The sequence below is a fragment of the Rutidosis leptorrhynchoides genome, chromosome 3 (assembly GCF_046630445.1).
Source record: "Rutidosis leptorrhynchoides isolate AG116_Rl617_1_P2 chromosome 3, CSIRO_AGI_Rlap_v1, whole genome shotgun sequence".
In the NCBI taxonomy this organism is placed as follows: Eukaryota; Viridiplantae; Streptophyta; class Magnoliopsida; order Asterales; family Asteraceae; genus Rutidosis; species Rutidosis leptorrhynchoides.
In genome coordinates, this window is record NC_092335.1 from 685,219,614 (window position 1) to 685,244,907 (window position 25,294).

Genomic DNA, 25,294 nt, shown 5'->3' on the forward strand with positions numbered 1-25,294 from the left:
ATTCATATGAAACCAATTGTTGATAATGATAGTGATTCGCATCCACCGGGCTTTACCAATAATAGTGTACAAGAGGATCATAATGGCAACCAATATTCAAGGGGGTCTGTGAATTGTCACACCCCTTTCACTGTCTTAAATCATGATCCTACCCCTTTACATTGCTCTCAAGAAAGCGAAGACATTTTTGGTTTGGGCGAGTTACTCGGTTTTAACCTCAAAGGGTGCCATAAGTTATCGGAACGAGGCATTGAAAAAAGTGGTTTCCAATGAAGGTTATGTCAATAAATAGTTGCGGGTCACAATTATTCCACAAAAGGAAATGGATAAAAGATTTGTGTGTTTCGATGAATGTGCAGTTTTTAGCTATTCAAGAATCCAAAATGTCTACGTTAAAAATGTTTCGTTTAAGGTCTCTATGGGGAAATCTTAATTTTGACTACGCTGTTGCATTGTCTCAGGGTTTTTCAGGGGGCATTATTTCTCTATGGGACCCGAATGTATTCGTTAGAAGCGATTTGTGGTGTGATAATAACTTTGTGATTGTGAAAGGCAAGTGGTTACGAGAAAATATAGAGGTTTACATGGTCAATGTTTATGCACCGCAAGATTTATCGGATAAGATTATTTTGTGGAATAAGTTATCGGATTTTATGAATGCTCATCTGGGTGATTACATTTGTATGGGAGATTGGAATGCGGTTAGAAGTATGGAAGATCGTTGTGGGTCCGAATTTGTTACCAATGATGCTATAGCTTTTAACGATTTTATTGATTCGAATCAGCTTCATGAAGTTTCTCCAGATGGGCTTCAGTTCACTTGGCGAAATAAAGTGGGAAGTAAACTAAGTAAGATTGATCGATTTTTCATTTCTTATAATGTGCTGAATATGTTAGATGATATCACAGGTCTGGTGTTGCCTCGTGGTGAATCAGACCACTCCCCGATTATGTTATTCCAAAAGAATCTAGACTTTGGTCCTACAAACTTTAAAATTTATGACTCGTGGTTTGCTCGTTCTGATTTTGTTAACAAGATACGTGAGATATAGGATACTGTTAATACTTGCAACAAAGATTTGGACATTGTAGCCAAATTCAGACTCATGAAACCCTTTCTGAAAGAATGGATCCACTCGTCCCGAACGACTGAAGCATCACGAATTAAAGATATCACGGTTATTATTAATGATATTGATAAACGCATAGATACTGGGAATGCTTCTGTTGAGGATGTCGATACCAGAAACAATCTGGCCGGTGAAAAAGAGGACATATCTAAGCTAGCCGACATCGATTCATTGCAAAAGGCGAAAATAAAATGGGATGTCGAAGGTAACGAAAATTCTAAATTTTTTCACGCATCCCTTAAACACAAACGTCACATTCAAAACATACAAGGCCTCATGGTTGATGGTTGTTGGATTGATGATCCTATGGCCATTAAAGATACGTTTTTCAACTATTTTAAGCAAAAGTTTGAAGCTAATAATTCAGGGGCTGTTTTCAACCAAGTTAATCCACACTACATCTTGAATGATGGTGATGTCGATTTTTTGGAAAGTGAACCGGACGATGATGAGATAAAGAATGTGGTGTGGGATTGTGGTAGTTCGAAAGCCCCGGGTCCGGATGGCATCTCGTTTCGATTTATTAAAACATTTTGGGATTTGTTTCAAAATGATATTTATCGGGATGTTAAAAAGTTTTTTGTCGATTCTTCTATGCTGAGAGGTGCCAACTCGGCGTTCTTTTCCCTTATTCCCAAGGTTACGAACCCGTTACTTGTTACAGACTTTAGACCTATATCATTAGTGGGATTTTTTTATAAAATTGTTACTAAGATTCTCACAAATTGGTTAGCAACAGTCATTGATAAACTTATATGCCCGGTTCAGTCGGATTTTATTTTGGGTCGCCAAATTCTTGATGGTCCGTTAATATTAAGTGAGATTATCGATTGGGTTAAAAGATCGAATCGAAAAATGCTTCTGTTTAAAGTTGACTTTGAGAAAGCTTACGATTCGGTTAATTGGGATTTCTTATTTTTCATGCTACGTTCGATGGGATTTGGTCCTAAATGGTGTTCGTGGATCAAAGGATGTTTATATTCGGCTAGAACTTCTGTTTTAGTCAATGGGAGCCCCACCCGTGAGTTTTCTATTAATAAAGGTTTGAGACAGGGTGACCCGTTAAGCCCTTTTTTGTTCATCATTGTGATGGAAGGGTTACATTTAGCTTTTTCTCGAGCCATGGAATCATCCTTTATTCAGGGCATTAAGATTGGTACGAATAACATGCATGTTTCTCATTTTATTTATGCAGACGATCTCATTATCTTATCATTATGGAGTGCTCAAGAATTGAAACGTATTTTACTCATTTTAGAGGTGTTTCATTTAGTGTCGGGGTTAAAAATTAACGTCTCGAAATCACATGTCTTCGGTGTTGGGACTGATGCCGACGAAGTGACGGCTATTGCTGCTGCGTCTGGTGCTAGAGTTGGAAGTTTTCCAACCAAATATTTGGGACTTCCCATTGGTACGAATATGAGACTTGTTTCGAATTGGAATGATTTGATTAATAAGTATAATTCTAAACTTTCATCATGGAAGTCGAGTTGAATTTCTTCGGGCGGCCGTCTCACTTTGGTGAAATCGGTCATGGGGAGCCTTGGATTATATTTGATGTCTTTATTTAAATGTCCGGAATCGGTTATTAAACGCCTGGAATCGATTAGAGCTAGATTTTTTTGGGGAGGTAGCAATACGATAAAAAAAAAATGGCATGGGTTAAATGGGAAAAGGTGTTAGCCTCGTTTGAATATGGTGGTCTTAATATTGGAAGTTTAAAAGCTTTCAATTTAGCTCTTATCCTCAAATGGCGTTGGCGTTACTTATTAAACCCAAATGATATGTGGGTTATGCTCATCAAGTCAATTCATGGGACTCATTTTGATTCCACTGTTTCGCATGCTTCATCAATATGGCATACCATTGTCAAAACTTGTTCTAATGTAATTGAAAACAAGTTACTTCCTACTGATGTAATTAGAAGGAAGGTGGGAAAGGGAAGCAATATTAGTTTTTGGAACGATATTTGGTGTGGTAACTCGTCTCTTCGTTCTCGTTTTCATAGATTATATCATCTAGATTTGTTGAAAGAGGATACGGTTGCTGATAAACACTTCGATGGCGATTGGAAATGGGCTTGGTCTAGAGAAAACTTGGGTAGCCGAAACGATCAACTCCTTATCAAGTTACGTGATGAAATAGGTACGTTTAATCCCTCGGACCAGCCCGATACATGGACATGCTCGATTGCCAAAGATGATGCTTTTCAAGTGAAGGACGTCAGAAACTTCATGGACCGAAAGCTGCTTCCGTCTTCTTTGGTTAGTACCACGTGGTTCAAATTTCTTCCTAAAAAAGTTAATATATTTTTATGGCGATTCAGGTTAGATGTCCTCCCTGTTCGTTGGAATTTATCCGCTAAAGATATAGATATTAACTCGATTGTTTGTCCTGTTTGTAATAATGGTATTGAGACTCGAGACCACTTATTTTTTGATTGTGTCTTGGCTTCGGATATTTGGCAAAAGGTAAGGGTATGGTTGAATTGTGATATTCCTATTTGCACGAACTGGAACTCTTTTATCACTTGGATCGAAGGCATAAGGTTACAAGCTACTATGAAGGATCGAATTGTTGTGTTGTTCATTACCACGCTTTGGACCATTTGGCGGTTCAGGAACGGGATCATTTTTCAGGAAAAGTTTTGTAGCAATAGTTATTTGTTTGATTTTGTACGAACTTTTTCATTTCGTTGGATTAAGCATAGAAACCATTTAGTTTCAAATTGGAACTCATGGTTATCTATGCCGTTGTAATTATCCCTTAGCGACTTGCTATGGATCGTTTTTTATATATATATTTCAATTTTGGCCGTTAGAAAAAAATTGTTAACTCTATTAACTCTATATATCCTAAAAGAGATGCGGTTCTTTGTCGTCTAAGTACCCAAAAACGACAAACACCTCCCACCCAAATTACATTGCACTCCCTCAACTTTCCTAACTTCTCAATTTCTCAAGGGTATAGCAGTCAAATAATTAATTTATTTTCAAAATACATATTACCACCACCAAAATTTTTACCCATCTTTATCTTCCTTCTCGACTCGAGTTAAACTTTTTCGCCACCACCGTTTACTCGAAATAATTCTACGAACCCAACGCAACTTGCTGTAAGCGAAACAGACGCTTTTTTAAATACACCAAATATTTCGGACTATCTTTCAAACATAACACGCACGCGTCAACACGTTATTGATTATGTAAATACAACACTACGTTAAATATGAGTATGTAATCCGAAAGGCCCCGCCGCATCGCGCGGGCCGATCCAGATCTTTGTATATACTATAAGAGGTGATATTTGGTGTCGTTGCATCCTATTTTTTTCGTCCCATATCTCCTTTTCACACTTGAATTTTCCAGTACAGCCCCTCAACTATGTTCAAATATACATTCATGCAGGGACTTAAATCGTAAATTTAATAACTCAAAAAACAAAACTCACCATAAACTTCAACGGGTATTATATTCCTACTCGCAACTAATTAATTTTTGGCGCTACCACCGTTAAACTTAAAATAATTTTATGAACAAAACGAGATCAACTACGTTCGAAACGGACACTTTTTAGAAAAACGCTAACCACACCGACATCTAAACGGATCTTAACACATGGACCGTTTTTCCCTCTGTACATAAACAACGCTACGTTAAATACGAATATGCAGATCGGAAACACCCGCCACATTGCGCGGGATGATCATTATTATTAACCAACATACTAAAACATAAATATTGCGTAACATCATGATGTGATGTTGAGATCCACATGACATACTAAAACATAAATATTGCGAATAGTAACATCATGATGTGATGTTGAGATCAACATGACGTCACCTACACTGTCTTTTTCTTATTTTTATATTTTATTTTATTTTATTCTTTTAAAATGTTACCTTACCATAATGGGGGATGATTCTCACACACACTTTTTTGATCCTCACACACCTATTTTAACCTTTTACTCTTCTAATAATACTCAATTGGTGTGTGAGGATCAAAAAAGTGTGTGTGAGAATCATCCCCCTACCATAATACACGGGTTTTTTAAATCATAATTATCAAGAGTCAAGAGTATAGTATAAAGTATAAAGACATAATTACCGAGATAGTCCTCGTACTTTCACCCAAATTACTTAAATACTCCCTATGGATTTTTTACCGAGATAGTCCTTGTGGTTTTTAAAATATTCCTGAGAAAATCCTTTTATTACTGAGATAGTCCTTGTGGTTTCACCAATTCGGTGAAATCACATGGACTTTCTCGGTACAAAAGATCTACCTCAACAACATTTTAAAAATTATGAGAACCAAGTAGATATAAAAAAACTCTACAGACTACTTCAAGTCTTCAGCAATTTAGGTGAAACTACAGGGACGATCTCGATAATTATGTTAAGTCTAAATAAAAATCACATGTAACATATATTTTTATATCCACCGACCATCCCTCTTCTTGGCAGTCTGAACACATTGGCAGTCTGAACACATCTGCACACATATACATAAATAACATATGGGTGATGATATTTCCACGTGAGTTTTTGATAAATTCACTAAATTAGTGCATCTCTTAATTGTACATTACAAACTGTAATGCACAAACATGAGTGAATTCATCAAAAAATCATGTGGAAATATCATCACCCATAACATATACGGAGTAATAACTAATAAACGTATACTTTTTAAATATATTACATACTCATACTAGTTGAAGGACTCATAAAATCACGTACTTGTTGAAGAAAATCATTTGAATGAGTTATTATACAAGTATGTGGAAAATTTGGACAAAGTGGTAGTTATTAATTAGAGTCACTTATTTTTTTAAAACATTAAATTTTAGTGCATGGTGCTAAACTGAAAATTATAAGAATTGCCTGTTGAAGTGAATATGTAAACAAAAATAGAGTTTTAATAACGAGATTGTTGGCCCATGAGTCCCACCCTAAATTCATGCATCTCATTTTAAATTAACAACTAGTTAAGTGACCCGTGAATTTACGAGTTTGATTAAAATCCATTATGATAGATTGCTACCTTAATACAAAAATATTAATGTAGTAATAATACAACTCATTTTATACAAAGTTAACAAAAAGACTTAACATAAAAGAAACGATAATTAACTGGTTGTATTCTAACTTCCACAATTTGCAACGCTCTCAGGCTCATAGTTCCAATAAGTTTGACTTCAACATCAATCTTTCCATCTTTGCATTTTAAAACAATTTATGTGTCTAAATTGCATAATCAAACTTAGTAAATATTAAACTAAAATCAACATAATATATATCGAATATTAAAAAATATCCCAGTCGTAATCAAATGATTCAACGAAAGGAAATAATCACTACCAAGTAGTATGAACAATGACCAACAGTCTATTAAGACAAATTTAACAAACAATATTTTCATTCACAGTTACATAAAATCGTATATGTAGTAGAGACTCAATGGACGGTCGCTATCGATGTTCTCCAAAAACTTCTCGTAATATTTTAAGCTTACCTTTTTCAAAGTTATGACACCACCATCATAGAAAACATTATAGCTATGAGTCAATTACTTTAGGTAAAACCATACCCATTTTGCTTCATCAAGCACATCTTTTTGCAAAATATTATTATACAGAACCTTACCTAATTCTAATGAAAGTCTGTTGAAATACTAAGAGAAGGATACTATAAAAGTTTAACATTATGTCACGAGTCTTGTGTCAACTTACTTATTTTTTCAGATGTCAAAATTTTGAGAAGTAATGATTTATGCCTTAAACTAATGAACCTCTACATCGAACCTGCACAAATGCCTGTCAGGTCCTACACAAAGAAAACTCATCATACAAACACAAATGTTAACAAATTAAAAAGAACAACTTTACGATCACCTAATCAAACCTTTAACGAATGAAATCAATCAAATACATTTCCAAAATGTCATATATTATACACCTTTGCTCCAAAATTCAACAAATAACAGTTAAATAATTATGTTACCCGTCTGCAACAAATGATATAATGTTTGAAATTTCACGACCTCTAACACATATAGCTGAAATAGAAAGATTCAACAACAATCGGTCATTCATTCCTTCTTTTTTCGATTATTACATTAAGCTCTTCAATTCATTGAGAGTTCATAGTTATTATGAAAGTATAACCAAATCTGCAAGCAAAATTAAAATATAGCCAAAACCATTTATATATAGTTATATAAACAAACACGCCTGATTCATGGTTAAAAACACTAAATCGACCTACATCCGTATTGTTAAATGATACCTACAAAATATAAACTTAACAAAAACTTAAACTAAACTACCAAAATTAATAAATAGTAATGGCCCATCATGTTGAACTTAAATGACACCTACAAAATAGAAACTTAACAAAAACTTAAACTAAACTACCAAAATAACAACACAATGTTTGACAGCAAGAACGTGTTCTACATCTTGCAATAGTGAGAGTTATATTATTCATGATTTACATGGAAAAATTCATACGCCAATTTTTATGCAGGACAATTGTGTAGGGAATTTTGGGAACACACATAATCAACAACTTGTGGTTAATACCTGTCAATATGATATAAATCGGTTATACAAATAATAAACAAACTTATTGTTCTAATATATAGAAACATATCATTTAACCAATAACCTTCAAATTTATAAAATGTTTAGGAAGCAATAGTCCAAGTTAGTGACAAAATACAATATTTATCAACATCCAACAAAAACGCTGTTAAAAAATAGCTAAAAAACCTTTCGAAGAAAATAAATAAATAAAAATCTATACAATTAGCGCCGTAAAAAAAATAAAGCTCACCATACTCAAGACTAAAACCGATTCCCCCTCCATTTCTTCATATACCATCTGCACATAAAAGAAGACACATCATTCTCCAAAATCCAAAGTACACAAATTAAATCCTAACTAAAGGACATAATTACATAAAAAAGTAAATTATCATCATACTTAAAGTTAGCGATACCATGAAATTAAATTGCTTTGGGACATTTCATCGAGCACATTCAATGCGCTTCCTTTGATATGACCCATCATCATTCTTCTAATGGTTTACCATCATCATTGATCAAAATGCATCAATTGACACCTAAAAAGAAATAAGAATCGTGATATAAGATCGATAGCATAATCAATGTACAAAATCATTAACCAAATGAAATAGGATGTTAGGAATTACTGTATGAAGAATAAGAATCTATCATGTGATGAATGTGGGAGGTGATGTTGATCCATCGTGATTGGTAAAGGGTTTGGTAGAGAGTCTCTTTGATAATTTATGGATTTAGATTTCAAATTTTTCATGTGGTTAAAAAAAGTGCTTAGGAAATTAAAACAGCAGAGTGATTACCCGGAAAAAGAAAACAGCGTGCACTGTTTTATGCGGATAGAGAGTATCGGTAAAGATCTCTAATCTGATTTGTATTGATTTTTTTTACTAATTAATTTTATTAATTGTTTTTAATGGAAGAATAATGACATCACGAAATTAGCATTTAGGACCTTTATAAGCACATGTTACAATCATATTTAGCACATAATGACCTAAGCATAAACTCCCTTTTATTATATAGCATAGATGTTATATCCATTCACTTTTTTTATAAACTCACCATTTGTCATGCAATGAGTACTTGTACCATACAAATACTTAATGCATGATAATGGTTGTTTTATTAGAAACATGAGTTGATACATATTTGACATAATTACTGAAATGGTCTTTGTAGTTTGTACCAAAACGTTGATTTAGTCCTTGTGTTTTTCTTACATATTTCGTCCTTGTGGTTTGCAACTGTTGCTGATTTTGTCCCTCTGTAAGTGGTTGTCAAAAAAATTCGTTAACTTGACTCACGTGCTAGACATGTGAGGGTATTTTTGTCTTTTTCTTTCTCTTTCTTCTCCAACACATCTATCACCTTCATTTTCATTCTCTTTATCCCTAATAAGGAAGAACAAATCCTAATTTCTTTTTATCTTGTTGTCCTCTATTTCATTCCTATTATCTATTATCCAAATCATTTCACCTTCATCTTCATCATCTCAAACTTATATACTCTAATTTTAATCATCTCACCTATTATAATCCCAAAATTCAGATCTGAAGGGTGCGTTTGTTTATATGTCAATTGCGTTTATAGGTGTGCATTCTGTGATTCAGATCAAAAAGGTGTGTTCATCATCTGTTTTCGATTGAGAATCGATTTGGTGTTTTAATCACATGAACAAAAATCGATATCTCAGAAATAAAAATATACTCTCCGCCCATTTGCAAGTACATATGATAAATATTTTGATTTGGATTTGTGATAGATATTTAGATGTGGACTTTTTATTTGGGTTTGTAGTGATTTTGTTTTTGGGAAGAACATATATCACTTTAGGGTTTGGTAAAGATGAAGATGTGTAAGTTGAAAAAGAAGGGATGTAATATGACATATTTGCCCTCGTGTGCATGACACATGACTCAAGTTAACGAAAATAGTTAACGACCGTCAGTTAGAGGGATGAAATCAGCAACATTTTCAAACCACGAGAACGAAATACGTCAAACAAATACAGGAATTAAATCAGCATTTTAGTATAAACCACATACACGATTTCAGCAATACACATTTTAAATCGATTTCCCTTAAACTCATAATCACTTCATCAAACTCTCAAATATTATTTTTCTCTCCTTTTTTCTTCTTCTTTTAGTTTGTCTTCATCATCATAGCCTAAATTCCATTAATCTCTATCTGAAACATACTGATGTATGTACGGATGATGGGCCTAACCCAATAACTATTGCAACTTGTTTGGATGATGTGGGCTTTGGATTAAAGAAACGGACTATGTTGTTGGGTCGAGGGAAACACATGATTTTTGATACGGGCTAGCATGTTACCGTATTCATGAAGTAACAACATGTGCATTTGGAAGTCTTTGGTTCCACGCAAGTGGATATAATTTGTTGAGTTATTTTAATTTCATGTTTTCTTTTAAACAAGAAAAAGAAAGAGTCAAACGAATGGGAAAATACAAAGGCGATAGTCACGTGAATTGGATGAAGACTAGATGTGCATGTGCATTCAATTTAAATATTTTATGTTTATCTTAATGTTATCCGTATCCACATATCTTATTAGTTAGCTACTAGTATTTAAAGAGTTTATTTGTATTGGAAAAGTTAGTTTTTGTTTATTGATATTTAGTGAAATTAAAAGAATAGACGTGAAGTCTTCTTTGATTCATGCGCAAAGCAAAGGCGTGAAGCTTTTGGCTTATCTTTTCGCATTCATAAATTGTTAGTTTCTGTTTGGCCACGGTTTCTTTTCATTATTTGGTATCCAGAGCTCAGGTTTTGGCCAAACAATGTTTCGCGGAGGTTATCGAGGAGGCTATTGCAGAACCGCCGACCGAGGCAGCGATGGAGATAATCGTAGACACGCCGAAAGAGGCAACGAAGACCCTGGAGACACAGAAATTGAACGATTATATAAGCGAATCGTCGAGTTGGAACTGAACCAACAACGATTTCCAGCGCGCTACGATTCGGAAAGAATCGATTCAGAATCCATTTATGATACTGAACCCATCTATGATACAGATGGTGAAGATGGAGAATCTATTTATGATACCGAACCTGATGGTGAGGTATCTTTTTCTTTTTTTGAATCTGATTATGAAAGTGAGTTTGAAGTAGTTACTAATAAAAACACCAACATGTACAATGTTGATGTTGATTTGAAGAACAATTTCGTTAAAGATGTTGATTTTGGTGTCAAAGACCATCTTTATGCTCTTGTTGCAATATTTGATACATACAATGATGAAAATATTATTCGTGTAGTTCTTGAGGATCAATTACATGTTTCAGTCCTTGAAGTTGTAGACTCGAGGACGAGTCTTTTCGAAGAAAGGGATGATGATGTATGTACGGATGATGGGCCTAACCCAATAACTATTGCAACTTGTTTGGATGATGTGGGCTTTGGATCAAAGAAACGGACTATGTTGTTGGTGTAGTGACCCGAACCTTTCCATGTTTATATATATTAATTGAGATTGATGTTTACATGATTAAATGTTTCCAACATGTTAAGCAATCAAACTTGTTAAGACTTGATTAATTGAAATAGGTTTCATATAGACAATTGACCACCCAAGTTGACCGTTGATTCACGAACGTTAAAACTTGTAAAAAAACTATATGATGACATATATATGGTTATATATATAGTTAACATGATATTATGATAAGTAAACATATCATTAATTATATTAACAATGAACTACATATGTAAAAACAAGACTACTAACTTAATGATTTTGAAACGAGACATATATGTAACGTTTATCGTTGTAACGACATTTAATGTATATATATCATATTAAGAGATATTCGTACATCATAATATCATGATAATATAATAATTTAAAATCTCTTTTGATATTATAAACATTGGGTTAACAACATTTAACAAGATCGTTAACCTAAAGGTTTCAAAACAACACTTACATGTAACGACTAACGATGACTTAACGACTCAGTTAAAATGTATATACATGTAGTGTTTTAATATGTATTTATACACTTTTGAAAGACTTCAATACACTTATCAAAATACTTCTACTTAACAAAAATGCTTACAATTACATTCTCGTTCAGTTTCATCAACAATTCTACTCGTATGCACCCGTATTCGTACTCGTACAATACACAGCTTTTAGATGTATGTACTATTGGTATATACACTCCAATGATCAGCTCTTAGCAGCCCATGTGAGTCACCTAACACATGTGGGAACCATCATTTGGCAACTAGCATGAAATATCTCATAAGATTACAAAAATATGAGTAATCATTCATGACTTATTTACATGAAAACAAAATTACATATCCTTTATATCTAATCCATACACCAACGACCAAAAACACCTACAAACACTTTCATTCTTCAATTTTCTTCATCTAATTGAACTCTCTCAAGTTCTATCTTCAAGTTCTAAGTGTTCTTCATAAATTCCAAAAGTTCTAGTTTCATAAAATCAAGAATACTTTCAAGTTTGCTAGCTCACTTCCAATCTTGTAAGGTGATCATCCAACCTCAAGAAATCTTTGTTTCTTACAGTAGGTTATCATTCTAATACAAGGTAATAATCATATTCAAACTTTGGTTCAATTTCTATAACTATAACAATCTTATTTCAAGTGATGATCTTACTTGAACTTGTTTTCGTGTCATGATTTTGCTTCAAGAACTTTGAGCCATCCAAGGATCCATTGAAGCTAGATCCATTTTTCTCTTTTCCAGTAGGTTCATCCAAGGAACTTAAGGTAGTAATGATGTTCATAACATCATTCGATTCATACATATAAAGCTATCTTATTCGAAGGTTTAAACTTGTAATCACTAGAACATAGTTTAGTTAATTCTAAACTTGTTCGCAAACAAAAGTTAATCCTTCTAACTTGACTTTTAAAATCAACTAAACACATGTTCTATATCTATATGATATGCTAACTTAATGATTTAAAACCTGGAAACACGAAAAACACCGTAAAACCGGATTTACGCCGTCGTAGTAACACCGCGGGCTGTTTTGGGTTAGTTAATTAAAAACTATGATAAACTTTGATTTAAAAGTTGTTATTCTGAGAAAATGATTTTTATTATGAACATGAAACTATATCCAAAAATTATGGTTAAACTCAAAGTGGAAGTATGTTTTCTAAAATGGTCATCTAGACGTCGTTCTTTCGACTGAAATGACTACCTTTACAAAAACGACTTGTAACTTATTTTTCCGACTAGAAACCTATACTTTTTTTGTTTAGATTCATAAAATAGAGTTCAATATGAAACCATAGCAATTTGATTCACTCAAAACGGATTTAAAATGAAGAAGTTATGGGTAAAACAAGATTGGATAATTTTTCTCATTTTAGCTACGTGAAAATTGGTAACAAATCTATTCCAACCATAACTTAATCAACTTGTATTATATATTATGTAATCTTGAGATACCATAGACACGTATACAATGTTTCGACCTATCATGTCGACACATCTATATATATTTCGGAACAACCATAGACACTCTATATGTGAATGTTGGAGTTAGCTATACAGGGTTGAGGTTGATTCCAAAATATATATAGTTTGAGTTGTGATCAATACTGAGATACGTATACACTGGGTCGTGGATTGATTCAAGATAATATTTATCGATTTATTTCTGTACATCTAACTGTGGACAACTAGTTGTAGGTTACTAACGAGGACAGCTGACTTAATAAACTTAAAACATCAAAATATATTAAAAGTGTTGTAAATATATTTTGAACATACTTTGATATATATGTATATATTGTTATAGGTTCGTGAATCAACCAGTGGCCAAGTCTTACTTCCCGACGAAGTAAAAATCTGTGAAAGTGAGTTATAGTCCCACTTTTAAAATCTAATATTTTTGGGATGAGAATACATGCAGGTTTTATAAATGATTTACAAAATAGACACAAGTACGTGAAACTACATTCTATGGTTGAATTATCGAAATCGAATATGCCCCTTTTTATTAAGTCTGGTAATCTAAGAATTAGGGAACAGACACCCTAATTGACGTGAATCCTAAAGATAGATCTATTGGGCCTAACAAACCCCATCCAAAGTACCGGATGCTTTAGTACTTCGAAATTTATATCATATCCGAAGGGTGTCCCGGAATGATGGGGATATTCTTATATATGCATCTTCTTATTGTCGGTTACCAGGTGTTCACCATATGAATGATTTTTATCTCTATGTATGGGATGTGTATTGAAATATGAAATCTTGTGGTCTATTGTTACGATTTGATATATATAGGTTAAACCTATAACTCACCAACATTTTTGTTGACGTTTTAAGCATGTTTATTCTCAGGTGATTATTAAGAGCTTCCGCTGTCGCATACTTAAATAAGGACAAGATTTGGAGTCCATGCTTGTATGATATTGTGTAAAAACTGCATTCAAGAAACTTATTTTGTTGTAACATATTTGTATTGTAAACCATTATGTAATGGTCGTGTGTAAACAGGATATTTTAGATTATCATTATTTGATAATCTACGTAAAGCTTTTTAAACCTTTATTGATGAAATAAAGGTTATGGTTTGTTTAAAAATGAATGCAGTCTTTGAAAAACGTCTCATATAGAGGTCAAAACCTCGCAACGAAATCAATTAATATGGAACGTTTTTAATCAATAAGAACGGGACATTTCAGTTGGTATCCGAGCGTTGGTCTTAGAGAACCAGAAAATTTGCATTAGTGTGTCTTATCGAGTTTGTTAGGATGCATTAGTGAGTCTGGACTTCGACCGTGTTTTCTTTAAAAATGATTGCTTAACATTTTTGTTGGAAACTATATATTTTTAACATATGAATATTATGTGATATATTAATCTCTTAACGTGTTTGATATTATGTGATAGATGTCTACCTCTAGAACAAGTCCCATTGACTCACCTAATAATAATGAAGAGTCAAATGTAAATTGGAATGATTTGTGGACTGATTCACAAGTTCCCGAAGAGGAACCGGAAGAAGAGTCGGAACCGGAAGAAGAATCGGAACCGGAAGAAGAATCGGAACCGGATGAAGAAATAGAACCGGTGGGGGAAATAATAAAACGGTTAAGTAAAAGAAAATCCTCAACCAACCGACCAAAGTTAATTATGGTCAATGGTGTTTCCGCCAAGGAAGCAAAATATTGGGAGGATTACCAATTCTCCGATGAATCGGATTCCGACGAGAATTCCGATGATGTTATAGAAATTACCCCAACTGAATTTAAAAAGGAAAAAGAAAATAATAAGGGAAAGGGCATAAAAATAGAGAAATCTAATTCCAACCCCGATGAACTTTATATGTATCGTCAACCCCCGAAGTCCTTAAGTTGTAACAATGACCCGGGAACCTCTAAACCACCAGGTTTTTCTAAACCAATGTGGACAACGACGGCTCGTATTAGGGGAACATCATATATCCCTAGAAACTTGGCAAAACGAACCAAAACCGAAGAAGAAGAAACGAGCGAGTCGGAATAAGATAGTTGTATTCGTGTGGTGTAATATATGGAATATAGTGTTCTTATGCTTTATGATATATGTAAAAATTGCTTGTATTAATAAGTATTTTTTTTATGAATCTAACTCTTGTCTATTTTACAGTTTAAAAACACAAAATGGATAGACAACCCAATATTTTAAGAGACCTACCCGGAGACATGATTGATGAAATCTTGTCTAGAGTCGGCCAGAATTCTTCGGCACAACTATTTAAGGCGAGATCAGTTTGTAAGACATTCGAAGAACGTTCCAAGAATGTCTTGGTTTATAAGAGACTTTCGTTTGAAAGATGGGGGATATCACATTGGGAAACCCATAAGTTACGATGTGTTTACTTTGACGCATATATTGCGGGGAACCCAAATGCTATTTTACGCAACGGGTTAAGAAATTATTTTGACTCAATATATCCGAATATTGGACTTCGTGATTTAGAAAAAGCGGCTAACATGCAACATAAAGAAGCATGTTATGCTTACGGATTAGTAATGTTCGCTTCTCACCAAAGTGAGAACAAGAACATCGGGCTACAACTATTAAACAAAACGTTTCCACAAGTGACGGAGTCGGTAATTGGGGTAAGAAATGAGGTTTTTAGATTATTACGGGACTGTTGGACATTACGTAACCCTCGTCCCTTTGATGACGTTACAACACGCTGTCTTATCAACGGCCATAACGGTTATATTGCACAAGACCAAGGATGGGAAGTAGTCCTAGTAAAACCAGAATGCATTACTTGTTTCTGGACGTATGAATTACGTGTCTTTATTGCCTTTGCTGAACGACTTGTGTACTAGCTAGAATTGTCTTCACAACTATCTTGTATCAAAGTTATTGTGTGCTATATTTCATGCTTTATGTAAAATAAGCGGTATTGTAAGTTTGTAAAATATTGTATAAAAGTTTGAACGCGAAATATTATTATAATCAGTTTTTCATATAGAATTGTAGTAGTTGAATTGTATATTAGCTACTAAGTATGAACTTAACGGGTAGGTACTACCCGAATTTAAACTTATAAAACGCTAATATGAAGAAAAAGCTTTTATAAATGAGTTCATATTATGCTACGAAATACTATTAACTACTCTTAATATTCTGTATGATTAACTTGTTCCATTTAACTATTTTGAAGGAAATGGCACCGACTACTCGACACACCGTGAATATGAATGAAGAGGAATTCCGTACTTTTCTAGCTTCAAACATAGCCGCAGTACAGGCTGCGCTACATACCAACAATAACCTTGGATCTAGCAGTACAGGAAATCGTGTAGGATGCACCTACAAAGAATTCACTGCCTGCAAACCTTTGGAATTTGATGGAACCGAAGGACCGATCGGATTGAAACGGTGGACCGAGAAGGTTGAATCGGTGTTTGCCATAAGTAAGTGTACTGAAGAGGACAAAGTGAAGTACGCTACGCATACCTTCACAGGTTCTGCGTTAACATGGTGGAATACCTATCTAGAGCAAGTGGGACAAGATGATGCGTACGCACTACCGTGGTCAGCATTCAAGCACTTGATGAACGAGAAGTACCGTCCCAGAACCGAGGTCAATAAGCTCAAGACAGAACTTAGAGGGTTACGAACCCAAGGATTTGATATTACCACGTACGAAAGACGATTCACAGAATTGTGCCTATTGTGTCCGGGAGCATTCGAAGATGAGGAAGAGAAGATCGACGCGTTTGTGAAAGGATTACCGGAAAGAATCCAAGAAGATATAAGTTCACACGAGCCCGCCTCCATACAACAGGCATGTAGAATGGCTCACAAACTAGTGAACCAGATTGAAGAAAGAATTAAAGAACAGACTGCTGAAGAGGCCAATGTGAAGCAAGTCAAAAGAAAGTGGGAGGAAAACGGTGATAAGAATCACCAATACAACAACAACAGCAATTACAACAATAATCGCAACAATTATCCCAACAATCGCAACATCAATCGCAACTACAACAAACGGCCCAACAACAACAACAACAACAACAACAACAGCAACTACAACAATCATCCCAACAACAATAATAACCGCAACAACAACAACAATCAGAAGCAACTATGCCAAAGGTGTGAAAAGAATCACTCGGGGTTCTGCACCAAATTTTGCAACAAGTGTAAAAGAAATGGTCATAGCGCGGCGAAGTGTGAGGTCTACGGACCAGGGGTTAATAGAACGAAAGGAACAAATGGTGTCGGAACGAGTAATGGCGGAGCAAGTAGTGTCGGAGCAAGTTATGCCAATGTAGTTTGTTATAAATGTGGAAAACCAGGCCACATTATTAGAAATTGCCCGAACCAGGAGAACACGAATGGACAAGGCCGTGGAAGAGTTTTCAATATTAATGCGGTAGAGGTACAGGAAGACCCGGAGCTTGTTACGGGTACGTTTCTTATTGACAATAAATCTGCTTACGTTTTATTTGATTCGGGTGCGGATAGAAGCTATATGAGTAGAGATTTTTGTGCTAAATTAAGTTGTCCATTGACGCCTTTGGATAGTAAATTTTTACTCGAATTAGCAAATGGTAAATTAATTTCAGCAGATAATATATGTCGGAATCGAGAAATTAAACTGGTTAGCGAAACATTTAAGATTGATTTGATACCAGTAGAGTTAGGGAGTTTTGATGTGATAATCGGTATGGACTGGTTGAAAGAAGTGAAAGCGGAGATCGTTTGTTACAAAAATGCAATTCGCATTATACGAGAAAAAGGAAAACCCTTAATGGTGTACGGAGAAAAGGGCAACACGAAGCTACATCTTATTAGTAATTTGAAGGCACAAAAACTAATAAGAAAAGGTTGCTATGCTGTTCTAGCACACGTCGAGAAAGTACAAACTGAAAAAAGAGCATCAATGATGTTCCCATTGCAAAAGAATTTCCCGATGTATTTCCGAAAGAATTACCGGGATTACCCCCACATCGATCCGTTGAATTTCAAATAGATCTTGTACCAGGAGCTGCACCAATAGCTCGTGCTCCTTACAGACTGTAACATCCCGCATTTTTCCGTTAAATTATTTTAACGCCCGTCTTTTTCTTTTTAAATAATACCCTTCGTATCTAGATTCGTATCCTTTGTTATGTAACATTTTAAATATTCTCGTTGTTGGAAGATAACGTCTCCCGTACTCTCGTGTAATTTAAAATAATTCGTTTGGTTAATTCACGCACCCGCACCCGAACTAGAGGGACCATTTTTGCCAAGTGATCAAAGGTGTGACTAGGTCAACTAGTCAACACCCTTTCTCATCCATTCATTCATTTCCATTTTCATTTCCATTTTCCTTTAACACTTTCAATTTTTCTTTCAATCTTCATCATCAAGATTCATCATCCATTCATGATCTAGCAAGCTTCAATCAAAACAAAATACATATTTGGAATCCTCTCTTCATCCTCTTCAATTTGATACCAACTTCATCTCTTTTGGGTAACTTTCTAAAATCACTAATTTTATGTGTTCTTGAGATTTTTGAGTTATAAAGTTGTTAATTAGTGTCTATGGCTCATTGTGATGTCGTGTATGTAATTTGTATGCTCGATTCGTTATTTTTGGTGTAACTAGTTCAATATGAAATTACTTGCTAAATCCTTGATTTTGGATGAACAAATGTTGTTAGATTGTTAAAGTGCATGTTTTAAAAGTGTTACTAGTATCATTAGCTTCATTTTGATGTATAGGTTGATTAAGGAAACTCCAAAAACATGATTATTGATTTTGAGATGTTTGACTAGGGTTTGATAGTTCTTGAGATGAATTTTTGGATGCTTGAATGCCATGGAATGTTAATTGTTAGTGTTTTGTTGTAATGTATGTTTCATTACCTTCAAAACGGCATATTATATGTGTGAATTGGTTTCCCGAAACTCAAATTGCATTTGAAGAACTTGAAACCTTAAAAATGAACGTTTAATGATCACTTGATGAGTTTTCGGCTATTATAAATGATGTTTTTGTTTGGTGAAACATGTTTAGTTGTGTTCCTTGTCAAAAGAGCTTTCCAACGGTATAAGATACGCCTTCTAGTTGTTTACGGTTTGAGTTTTGCGTTTGTTTGAAAATTGACCAAGCCTTGAACAAGTGAAACAGGCCTGGGACCAGGCCACGGCCATTGTCGCGGCGCGAAAGTCCTGGCCGCGGCGCGGCATAAGCCGTGCCCAGCTTCTGTCTCCAATGTCCGTTTCACGTGAAATGTTTGCCATGTTTTAGACTTCCAATTCGCATGCAACTTGTTCTAACATGCTTATATATGAATAACTAGCATAGAAAATTTGTCCGAGACCCGACCCGAACATGTTGACTTTTTTGTTGACTTTGACCAAGTTTGACTTTTTGTCAAACTTAACCAATTAATTATGCAATCTTTCTAACATGATTCTATACTTGTATCTTGCATGAAACTTGACAATTTGACTCACATGCTTCATAATCGAGTCGTAACGAGCCATAGGACTAATTGAACATCTTTGACCGTTTGTGTTTACCGTTATTGATATAACCTATATGTTTAGGTCAAGACTAGCCTTGTCCTTGCACACGGTTACTTGTTGAAGTACTTTATTAACTCTTGTACTCAAGGTGAGATCATAGTCCCAAATTTACTCTTTTTGAACTTATATTTGGGATGAGAAAACATAAACGATTCTTTTGAACTAAGTGAACACAAGAACGGGAAAACAAACATTCTACATACGAGTTTAGAACAAAATCCTCAATTCGATTATCATTAGTTACACTTGCCGGGTGTAAGCGAGAACTTATGTTATATGGCCATATGGGTTGACAACCCTCATCCTTAACGGTTCGCTACCGTCTACGGATGAAATATATTTTCGAGAATCAGTGTTTGTTCTAGCACTAAGTGATGGGGTATACAATGGAAGGAATGTTAAGCTTTGATAATTGGGTGCTCGTGAAACAAACTTTTGGAATGTATTACTATTATTTCATTGATGCAAATCTTGTGGTTCACTTGTACTTACTTACTTAAACCTATGATTTCACCAACGTTTTCGTTGACAGATTTCTATGTTTTTCTCAGGTCCTTGAACGATACATGATACATGCTTCCGCTCATTATTTGATACTTGCATTGGATGTCGAGTATACATGCATTTCATGGAGCGTCTTTTGACTTTACTTTAAACCGTGTCGCCTAGATTTCAATCGTATCTATAACGTTGTAACTTAACTTTTGGTTGAACAATTCTTGTAAACTTTGAAACAAGCTTTATTTTGAAATGAAGGCGACATATTTTGGTCAAACGTTATCTTAAAGACTTATAATCAGGTAATGGGACCCACGTAGCCGACGCCGTCACTTGACGATTTGTCGGGGTCGCTACAGGTGGTATCAGAGCCTTGGTTGTAGGGATTTAGAGTTCATTTGTGTTCACCCCGAGTCATAGGGTACATAGGTGAATCTAGACTACAACCGGCATATAGACTGAAGTAGGAATTATTTGACTAATTGTGCATTTATACTCGAACTCTTCTATCATATCTAACTCGTATTCGATCTTGATCTTACGTTGATAAATTTTGTTGGTGCGCCACCTTGACTTTATGAAGTAATGTTAAATGCACATGAGAATCAGGGTAATATAATTTCCGGGATTATATTACGGTGATTCACATGGACGTTCCGACATTATGACATAGAGAATTTAAGGCGAGTCAAGGAAAATTTCCTCTCTATCTTTATTCCATGCCACGGTTAGTATTGTTGAAAATACTAACCAACGATATTCTTGTCTCATGAAGGAACAATGGCTCACCAAGGTCAACACAATACTCCTCTCGAAACTCTAGAACAAGCTCTTCAACGAATGATAACCACCGCCGTGGGTACGGCCGTGGCCGATCACTTTTCTAACAACAACAATCATGGAGCCGGTAATTCAATCGAAGGTTGCTCCTACAAGAACTTCATGAAGTACAATCCTCCCACTTTCGATGGAACCGGAGGACCGGTTACTCTCACCCGATGGTTTGAACAAATGGAGACCGTTTTTAACACAAGCGGTTGTCGAGACCAAGATAAGGTCAAGTTTTCCACCCTCACTTTCACCGGTATTGCTCTCTCATGGTGGAACACGTATGTACAATCAGTGGGTATCGATGAAGCCCTTACACTCTCTTGGACCGAATTAAGAGAAAGAATGATCACCGAATACTTCCCGCGCGATGAGACTCGAAGGCTCGAGCAAGGGCTAAGGAATTTAAGAACGGTCGGGAATGACCTCGGAGCTTATAATCAACGGTTTACCGAACTAGTCTCAATGTGTCCAAATCTCATGACTCCCGAATCCCTAAGAGTCGAACTTACATGGATGGCCTCCCTAAGAGCATTCAACACAAGTTAATGACATCTCAACCCACTAACCTACAAGAGGCTTTAACAATGGCCCGCCAAGCCTTAGAAACGGTGAATGAAATGGAAGCACCGGCACCAATGGTCGAGAACCACCCGAGTAACAACAAAAGAACATGGGAAGCCTCTCAATCAAGCAACCACAACAATAACAACAACCCCGCCAAGAAGCCTTTTACCTCCAACGACAAGAAAGGCTATGCCGGAAAACTGCCTTTTTGTGACGAATGCCACAAGCATCACTTTGAAGGATGTGGCAGGTTTCGCCACCGACGCCAAGGACCCGTCGCTCGAAAGATGCCCAACGCACACAGAACGGGTGCTTGCTTCGAATGTGGCCAACTGGGTCATTTTAGGAATGTGTGCCCAAATAAGAAAATCAACCCCAACGCACGCCGTTGAACCTTCGACATCGACACCAAGGATGCCCGGAACGACGATGGACTAGTAACGGGTACGTTTCTTCACAACAAACCGTATATTTCATACTTGTTCGATTCGATTACCGCTAGACGTTTTATAACCAAGGATTTGACTCATGCTCTTTATATTCCACCTCTTTCCCCCAGATACTACTTAGACGATTTAAGTGACCGACGGAAAAATATTGTGTGCCTATAAATTTTATTGGAGGAAATACGTTAAGACTTTTGACTTGACACCTATAGAACTAGGGAGCTCGGAACCTATTCGTTTAAAAAAAAAAAAAAAAAAATGTTTCCCCATCATCTTGTATAGATTATTGTGAACTGAGTAATTTTCGGTTGGAAACCGATACCCTCTCCCTCGCATCCATGACCTCATGATTATTTGCACGAATCCCGTATGTTCCAAATCGACCTCCGTTCCGGTTATCATCAATTGGGGGTTAAGTGAGACGATGTCTCCTAAGCCACTTTCCGAACTCGCAATGTTAGTTGTAAATCTCTCTTAGTACCGCTTGATTTATTTAGGGCTCGCCCGTATCCATAAACCTCTTGAACCGCGTATGCAAATTCATATAGACTAATCTGTTATCGTATTTATAGATGACATCTTAACTTATTTAAGTAAAGAAGGAAAACGAACAACATCACCATCTTACGCTCGAACTTTTGAGAAAAGAGCAACTTTATACCAAATTCTCCGAGTGAGAATTTCTGTTGAACGAAGTCCAATTTTCTAGACCATGAAGTTAATGGTCAAGGCATTACAATCAATCTCGAAATCAAGCCACATGTAATCAGGAAACTCTCCCAACTCAGACTTGTATTCGTAAAAATCTTAGATCTCACCGGTTGTTACCGAAGATTCATTTCTGACTTTTCTCGTATTACACGACTTTAATCTCTCCGCGATCGAACCTTGAGCGTGATTCTTCACACCAACATTTCTAGTTAAAATCGTATAGCAACAGATGGAACTCAAACATGGAAATATTTCTACATGAACGCCGAAAGGCATACTCTCTCGACTCAAAAATTAACGTAACTAAAATTCGTTATTTTGCACGAAGAAGTCGAATACGAAATTGTGGATCCGATCAATATTCTTGTCATCACGTACCACACTACATACCTCTGTTATTTCACCGTTACCGTCTGATATTACTGGAAATTAAGATAACACACAATCCAACGATACTTCACTCTTCTTTGACTTAACGCCCTTGTGTTTCTGATAATCGGTCAACTATTATCCAACCCCGAACTATACAACTACGTGTACTATCTCGTTTCTCTTTCAGACTTCAACTTTTGACAACTAGAGGCACGTTATGGCAACCTCGAGATGTAAACTCATCCTATTCTAAGTCCTCATTTCACTCCTATCTTTATCGCTCGCATTTCCGTTTAAGGAAACTCCTTGTAACATTTCTCCATGGGTAGAGAAACTCCTCACATTACATTAGTATTCGCCACGAGGGTGAATAGTCCTAACGAACATTTTTTTTGTGAACCCTAACTGACTTGTTCAAACATATCTTAAGAGATTCTATTCCAACACGGTGTATCCTTGTCAATTATCCCGTATCGAAATACTCGTTTCACTTCTAGTTTTACAAGAAACCTTGGAGACCCGCTTAGACATGAGTACCGCGTACCACCCACAAACAGACGAACCGAACAAACGAACGATTTACGTCTTCGAAAGACATGTTTCAAACTTGCATGGTCGCTTTTAGTAGATCCCTCTTACAACAGTAGTTACCACTCGTGTGTTCACACGCACTTTCCGAAACCCTATATGACCGCTAATGTCATACCCCTGTTCATTTAACCAAAGCATCAACCACCGAAATCTGAACTCCATCAAGAAACAACAATCGAGATCATTCAAGTCCGAGAAGGGCTCGAGACAACCCGTTGTCGCCAGAAGAGTTATACCAAACTTAGAGGAGAACCTCACAAATCCCAGTGTGTAACCGCGTAATATTGAGAACCCGCACCTTGGAAGGGTGTAATCCGTTTCGGGAATCAGGGAAAGTTAAACCCGCGACATGTTAACCCTTTTGAAACCTTGGGGCGTATTGGAACCGCTCCCTACCGTTTAGAACTTCCGACTCAATTAAGTTTCCGTTTACCCTACATTTCGTGTAACAAACTTAGAAACGTGTCCTGCGGAACAGGAACGTGCAATCCTGCTGGATACATCAACTATCGATGACAAACTTCTCTTCATAGGAAAACCAGTTGAAACCGGGGATCGTAAAAACCGAACCTTAATGCAACGTAAAACCCTGACTATCCAACTCATGAGAACACTCAAGGACGTACTTTCACTTATTCATTGCATGGACAACGTAAAGTCTCGAGTAAGAGATATCGACTACTACTTCCAACTAAATTTCGGGACGAAATTTCTTTTGAGGTGTGGATAATGTAACATCCCGCATTTTTCCGTTAAATTATTTTAACGCCCGTCTTTTTCTTTTTAAATAATACCCTTCGTATCTAGATTCGTATCCTTTGTTATGTAACATTTTAAATATTCTCGTTGTTGGAAGATAACGTCTCCCGTACTCTCGTGTAATTTAAAATAATTCGTTTGGTTAATTCACGCACCCGCACCCGAACTAGAGGGACCATTTTTGCCAAGTGATCAAAGGTGTGACTAGGTCAACTAGTCAACACCCTTTCTCATCCATTCATTCATTTCCATTTTCATTTCCATTTTCCTTTAACACTTTCAATTTTTCTTTCAATCTTCATCATCAAGATTCATCATCCATTCATGATCTAGCAAGCTTCAATCAAAACAAAATACATATTTGGAATCCTCTCTTCATCCTCTTCAATTTGATACCAACTTCATCTCTTTTGGGTAACTTTCTAAAATCACTAATTTTATGTGTTCTTGAGATTTTTGAGTTATAAAGTTGTTAATTAGTGTCTATGGCTCATTGTGATGTCGTGTATGTAATTTGTATGCTCGATTCGTTATTTTTGGTGTAACTAGTTCAATATGAAATTACTTGCTAAATCCTTGATTTTGGATGAACAAATGTTGTTAGATTGTTAAAGTGCATGTTTTAAAAGTGTTACTAGTATCATTAGCTTCATTTTGATGTATAGGTTGATTAAGGAAACTCCAAAAACATGATTATTGATTTTGAGATGTTTGACTAGGGTTTGATAGTTCTTGAGATGA

The 25,294-nt window shown here is 35.7% G+C and overlaps 1 protein-coding gene across 1 annotated transcript; it reads left to right on the plus strand.

Moving 5' to 3' along the window:
* The first annotated feature begins 347 nt into the window (after positions 1-347).
* LOC139902694 (uncharacterized) lies at positions 348-1,052 on the plus strand. The gene has a single exon (XM_071885299.1). The coding sequence runs from the start codon at positions 348-350 to the stop codon at positions 1,050-1,052; it is 705 nt and encodes a 234-aa protein (XP_071741400.1).
* The last annotated feature ends 24,242 nt before the right edge of the window (positions 1,053-25,294 follow it).

What these genes read in the sequence shown, in the direction of transcription:
- LOC139902694 (XM_071885299.1), top strand. Translation starts at nt 348, where the DNA reads ATGAATGTGCAGTTTTTAGCTATTCAAGAATCCAAAATGTCTACGTTA.